Here is a 6,771-nt window from a genome sequence, read left to right on the forward strand (position 1 = left end):
GCTTCGGGGAACTAACCCTAGAGGCCAAGCCGGGCGAGTGGGCGGGGAGAAGGGCCGCTTTCCTCACCAATAGCTGAGGCGTTCGAAGTGGTTCCTGGGCCTTCACCCGCACGAGTCTGGTTCCGGGCGTCGCTTTCGGCGTTGCTTAGGTGTTGTGCAGGCCGTGGCAGCGAGACGTAGCCTGCGGAGGTCTGGGTTGGACTCGAGGGAGCTGCAGCATCCAGGTACGCCTTTGGCCAGGGTTGAGCAGGGGCCGCCGATCCCACGGAAGACGCGGCCACCTGGGCCGGCGCTTGCTAACTCCACCGCCCCACCCGCCTGTTTGTGGGCTTCTGTGCCCTTGAGATCCTACGCGCGTTTGCTGCGCGGCTGCTTGCCCAATCCCCTTGAAGCCGTAGGTCAGCCTTGCTACTCGTAGGGCTAGCTCTGTCAAACCTCAGTTATTGCCTGGCGCATGGGCCCTCAGGCTGCGACTACAAATGCTACCTGAGTCACAGTCCCTCTTCTTCGCTGGTGTAAATCTTCCCCACTTTTCTAAGAAGATAGCTTCACCCCTACACCCTTCTGCCTCTTCGCATAGTGCCTCTTCGCATCTGCTCACACACCGTCTTCTACCTTGAGTGACAGAATATATAGGATTCATAGCAAATCTGCATGAGCTCCTTTAGACAAAAGCTGTATTTTATTTGCGGCATTCCATAGCATGTGTGCTCCATGTTTCTAGTAGGAGATAAACAAGTGCATTTAGGTCTATGTGATAGATCCATTCGAGGGAATGAGTTTACCGGAGGAGAAATCTGAACCTTGAAATCCTCCTATGTTTAGAGGGCAGAAAGAGAAGAGCCTTTGCAAATTGCATCCGTATGGCATTTTCCTTAATGATTCTTCGGATAGTTTTTTCCTAGTTTTCTGAAATCTGCCGTCCATCTCCACCATTTCAGAACAGACCTAGCTTTGTGATTTATTGAAAAAATGGATTCCCCTTACATGAGAACATTATCCTGCTAGTTTCAAAAGTTTCCTTCATTTCCAAGGTTAATCCTACTGCATAGGCTTCTGATTTCATTTTCCTCCACCATTCTCAATCTAGTTCTCTTTCTACCACTTCACTTTTTTTATCCTTAGTTAAGCCACCACCTTTTCACTCTTTAAAACATATTCAAACCTAACTTACCAATAAAAACAAAACTAGAATTTTCCTAATCTTATTGCCTTTGTGAGTACTGCTCTGTAATTCCCATTCCCTTAAGGAGCAAACCACAAGAACATCAGTTCTTATCTTTGGGGCAAATCCTTCTAATTATCTGTTTTTCTCTGATCCTTCTAATTATCTGTTTTTCTCTGTTCTGGAAAAATGCTAGACATTTGAATGTTGAGGGGTTCATAGGCCTGTTGGGGCCATGACTGAGAATTTGTGCTCTCGATGCCTATACCGCCTGTTCCAGTTCAGTGACTAAAGTGATTTCTGCCATAGGCTTACCAGTGACCTAGTTGCCTGTTCCCAAGCAGTGGTCCCTCCTGATCAGTCTTCATGGTTTTTGTTGTTTGGTACTGGGGATTGAACCTAGAAGCAATTAACCACTGAGCCACATCCCTAGCCTTTTTTTATTATTTTTTTATTTTTAGACACTAAGTTGCTGAGAGTCAAGCTAAATTGCTGAAGCTGGCTTTGAACTCACAAGCCTCCAGTTGCAGCCTCCCTAGCTGCTAGGATTAGAGGCATGTGCCACCAAGCCCCAGTCTTTTTTTTTTTTTTTTTTTTTTTGGTACCGGGGATTGAACTTAGGGGCACTGGACCACTGAGCCACATCCCCAGCCCTATTTTTTATATTTTATTCAGAGACAGGGTATCACTGATTTGCTTAGTGCCTGGCTTTTGCTGAGGCTGGCTTTGAATTCACATCCTCCTGTCTCAGCCTCCTGAGCCACTGGGATCACAGGCATGTGCTACCATGCAGGCTCACTTACGGCTCCTCCTGGTGTTTTGCAGTAGGGATTTCCAACTATTATTCTGGTCAAATACATTGGAAAGATATAGCACACTTCTGCCAGTGGCAATAATTTTGATATATCAGTAATTTTCAACCTTTAAGGGAGATGTAGATATTTCTAGAATTTCCTATATACCTTATCTTCTTAATTGTTTCTTTCATCAAACTTGCTTCCTTGGCCTATTTCTTTCTGGTCTTATCCCCTGCTTTGGTATCACTTGTTACCTTCATCTGCATCTCATATATAGCCTTCTCTCCCAAGATCTATCCAGATTCTTATTTACATTTGCCTGATACACAAAGAAAAAAAGAACATAAACATCAGCACATGAAAATTACATTTTAATTTTATTATGTTCAAACCAGCTCAGGATTTATTTATTTTATTTTTTTGTGGTGCTGGGCATTGGAATCCAGGGCTTTGCATATGGTAGGCAGTCATCATTAAGACACAAGCCTCCAGCCCCTTTGATCTTGACTGACACCACCACCTCTCACTGTTAATACACAATATGCATACCCCTTTCTCCTCTTTTTTTTTTTTTTTTTTTTTTTTTTGGTGCTGGGGATTGAACCCAGGGTCTTGTGCATACAAGGCAAGCAGCTGAGCTATATCCTTAGATATACAGCTGAGCTGTATCCTCAGCCCCTCTTGTGCTTATTTCTGTGAACAATATCCCAATCTACAGAGTTTCTTAACTTGGAGATATTTTCAGTTTTGCCGTATTCCATTCAGTTGCTAAATCCTGTATTTATAAAGTAGCTTTTGCATCTGTCCTATCCATTTCTTCTGCATTAGTTTGGTGAAGAGTTTTTGCTAATTTGAAAATGGGAGCAGCCTCAGGATGGATTAGACCAGAGAATTAAGTGAGATTCTAGATACAGGTTTGTGTTTGTTAGTTGGTCTTGTATTACTCTCTAGGAGGAGCCACACCATCCTATTCCTTTGTTGGCTGATGAATGCTTCCAGCTCTTTCCCTCCAGCCCCTCAAAGAGACTGAGCTTCTGGCCAGGTTAGGGGAGATAGCAGGAGAAAGACTAAGTGCACCCTGGTTCAGTGGCATACACCTGTAATCTTAGCTACTTGGAAGACTGAGGCAGGAGGATTACAAATTTGAGACCAATCTCAGTAATTTAGTGAGACCCTGCCTCAAATAAATAAATAAATGGGATGTAGCTTAGTGGTAAAGCTCCCCTGAGTTCAATCCCAGTACAAAAAAAAAAAAAAAGTTTGAGACCAACCAGGGCAATTTAGCGAGACCATGTCTCAAAAACTAAAAGCAGTGGTTGGGGTTGTAGCTTAGTGGTAGAGCACTTGCCTAGCACTTGTGAGGCACTGGGTTTGATCCTCAGCACCACATAAAAATAAATAAATAAAATAAAGGTATGTGTCCATCTATAACTAAAAATATTTCTTAAAAAAAGAGAGAAAGAAAAAGGGCTGGAGGAATAGCTCAGTGGTTAAGTGCCCCTGGATTCAGTCCCCATTACTGCAATAAATAAACAAACAGGTAGATAAGTAAATAAATAATTGAAGTAAAGGTTGAGTGAAACCTTCTGGCTGCAGTCTCTGTCAGGTCCTTGTTTACTACCTTAGGGTAGTGGCCTATGCGCTTATGTTTCTTCACTGTTTCATGCACAGTTTGAGGTCATAATCTGAACACATCCCTTTGTCATTTTGAACTTTTGTCATTTGGTTTTCTTCCTCTGATCTTCTTTAATGTCTCTTGCCATAGTGGAATTGTAATTCTAAGAAGCTGTGCCTCAGCTCATCTTGGGATCTGTCCTCAAGTCAATGTTCATTCCTTAGGACTCACCCTGAGAAGCATGCACTTGTCTCTTACCTTACCTTAGGCTCCCTGAACCAGCTAATCTTGAGTTTATTTTATTTCAGATTTTTGACTTTTTGTTTGTTTGATATGGAGTCTCAATGTTTCCCAGGTAGGCCCTAAATCCCTGGGCTCAAGTAATCCTCCTGCCTCAGTTTCCCGAGTAGTTAGGATTACAGGCACATTCTGCCACACCTGGCCCCCAATTTTTTGTTGAAAGAAACTTATCCTAGCCGAGCATGGTGGCGCATTCCCATAATCCTAATGACTCTGGAGGCTCAGGTAGGAAGATTCCAAGTTCAGGGCCAGCCTCAGCAATTTAGCAAGCCCCTGTGCAATTTAGTGAGACCCTGTCTCAAAAAATAATTTTAAAAAGGTGGTAGGGACTTGGGATTTAGCTTATCAGTAAAGTGTCCCTGGATCCAACCTCTAGTGCCAAAACAAAACAAAACAAAACAAAACAAAAAACCTGCTTTAAGACTTAACTTGGAAACCTAACCACTGTATGGAGATGTGTGTGTGTGTGTACTTTTTTTTTTTTTTTTTTTTTTTTGCAGTACTGGAGATTGAACTCAGGGGCCCTTTTCCAGTGAGCATCATCCTCAGCCCTTTTTTAATTTTTTATTTTGAGACTGGGTCTTTCTAAGTTCTTGAGTCTGACCTTGAACATGTAATCCTCATGCCTTAGCTTTCCGATTAGCTTGGATTACAGGCATGTGTCACTATGCCCAGCCTAAGATTTTTTAAAAAAAAATTTTTTTGTAGCTGTAGATGAACAGAATGCCTTTATTTTAATTGTCTGTTTTTATGTGGCACTGTGGATTGAACCCAGTGCCTCACACATGCAAGGCAAGCACTCTGCCGCTGAGCTACAGCCCCAGCCCCTAAGATTGTTTTTATGGGGGAAAAAAATTGGATATTGCCTGAAAGATTCCCATTTGATCCTCCTAAGAGAATAATTTACTGCAAATGTTTAAACCCTGGCTATTTCCATTAGTTTTCTATAAGCCAGAAAAAAAAAAACTGGTGCATGCTGTAAGTAATGTACCAGTTAAGAACAGTTCTGGGTGGATCAGTCACTTCTCTCCACAGATATGGAGGGCCATTAGCTGTGATAGTATTCATATGCACCCAGTTCTAGCCTGGTGTCTGTATCTCTCTTTTTGCAGTATTGGGGATTGAACCTGTGGCCTTGTGTGTACTAGGCAAACGCTCTGCCACTAAGCAACATTCCCTAGCAATGTCTGTTTATATGAAAATATCTGCCCTTTTGAATCAGAGTTTCCAAGTGATGTCTAGTATCCTTATTAGACTGCTTACACTTGGTGGCCTTTCCATATAGAGTACAGACAGACTAAGCAAGGCCCATAAGTTATGGAATGCCCTACACAGGGAGATGGACTGGGTAGATAAGACCTTATCCTGGGGTTTAAATCCAATTTGTCTTTGTAGGGGACAACATGCCAACTGCCAAGCAGCTAGCTGACATTGGCTACAAGACCTTTTCTACCTCCATGATGCTTCTCACTGTGTATGGGGGCTACCTCTGCAGTGTCCGAGCCTACCGCTACTTCCAACTGCGCAGTGCCCGGCGCCAGGCTGCGGAAGAACAGAAGACCTCAGGAGTCCTATAGAGCTGGAGGCACTTTTACTCTTGAACACAGAGGCCTGAGGCTTGCTTTGGAAAGAACTTTCCTATAATCATTTTCAGATTGAGAGGACTAGAGCCTTGATGGTTTTCAGTCTCTGCTGAAGAAAGTACCCATGATTTCTCTAGTACTGACAGTTTTGACAGTTGTGGTGGAGGCTATTGAATCATAATAGGAATGTGAGAGTGAAGTATATCCACAGAATTAAATATGTTGTCATATCTGTGTCTTGGCGTTTTTGTTTACCCAAATAAATGTATGGACCACAGAAGTAGAGTGTTGACTACTGGTTTTCATAGACTAGAGAGCTCAATATTCATTTCATGAATAATGAGAGAGAGTTTTTAGCAACAGTAGCATTAACCCTCATGATCTCAGAAAAAGACTGTCCCAGTATTTGTTTATAGTTTTTATCTATTTATTTTTGGTGCTTAAGATTGAAACTTCTGCATGCTAAGTTTGCACTCTACCACTGAGGTATGCCTTCAGCCCCTGTCCCAGATTTTATATAAATCCCCTGAAAAAAAAAAACTAAGCTCTTTGGACTGTGACTATTCGTGGACCAATAACTGTCTAGGGAATGGGATACTCTGGTCAGCATGACTATACTTGTACCTACCTCTTTGTTAGGAAGACAGAGTCCCTTGTTTGACAGCCCCAATAAAACTGTATGAAGTGAAAGAGGGATAATTCCCCAAATAAAGGCTTTCAGGAAGCATATATAGTAAATATCCCATCGGGTGCAGAATTAGTATAAGTTTTGAACTATACTACTGCACAGGGAATCAACTTCTAAGTCTTCCAGAAATGTAAAGATTTGAAATAAAATGCACTGCATTTAAGTAAAACCTTACTATGAAGAGTCTTGCCATTATTCCATTTAGAATTTTATTTTTTATTTTGAAATAGCTTCTCACCAAGTTGCTGAAACTGACCTCTAATTTGTAATCTTCTGACTTCAGTCTCCCAAGTCCCTGGGATTACCATGGTGTGTGCCACCATGCCCAGCTATAAACCTCCTTCTTTTTTTTTTTTTTAATATTTATTTATTTATTTTTTTTTTAGTTTTTCGGCGGACACAACATCTTTGTTGGTATGTGGTGCTGAGGATTGAACCCGGGCCGCACGCATGCCAGGTGAGCACGCTACCGCTTGAGCCACATCCCCAGCCCAAACCTCCTTCTTGACTAAAAAAACAGCTTTGGTGGCTAAGGATGTAGCTCAGTGGTAGAGCACTTGCCCAGTATGTGAGGCCCTGAGTTCAATCCCAGCACAATAAACCTCCACCCCTACTCCAAAGCC

At 42.4% G+C, this 6,771-nt stretch overlaps 1 protein-coding gene across 1 annotated transcript; it reads left to right on the forward strand.

The window, feature by feature from the left end:
* Positions 1–69: 69 nt before the first annotated feature.
* Positions 70–5,690, forward strand: COX14 (cytochrome c oxidase assembly factor COX14). The gene is made up of 2 exons (XM_081311205.1): positions 70–224; positions 5,273–5,690. Exon 2 carries the CDS (start codon positions 5,281–5,283, stop codon positions 5,452–5,454), a length of 174 nt encoding a protein of 57 aa, XP_081167331.1. The 5' UTR covers positions 70–224; positions 5,273–5,280; the 3' UTR covers positions 5,455–5,690.
* Positions 5,691–6,771: the final 1,081 nt, after the last annotated feature.

This window comes from Spermophilus citellus (assembly GCF_964194105.1).
Source record: "Spermophilus citellus genome assembly, chromosome: 10".
Classification (NCBI taxonomy): Eukaryota; Metazoa; Chordata; class Mammalia; order Rodentia; family Sciuridae; genus Spermophilus; species Spermophilus citellus.

Coding starts and splice junctions, on each gene's coding strand:
- COX14 (XM_081311205.1), top strand. CDS start 5,281: ATGCCAACTGCCAAGCAGCTAGCTGACATTGGCTACAAGACCTTTTCT.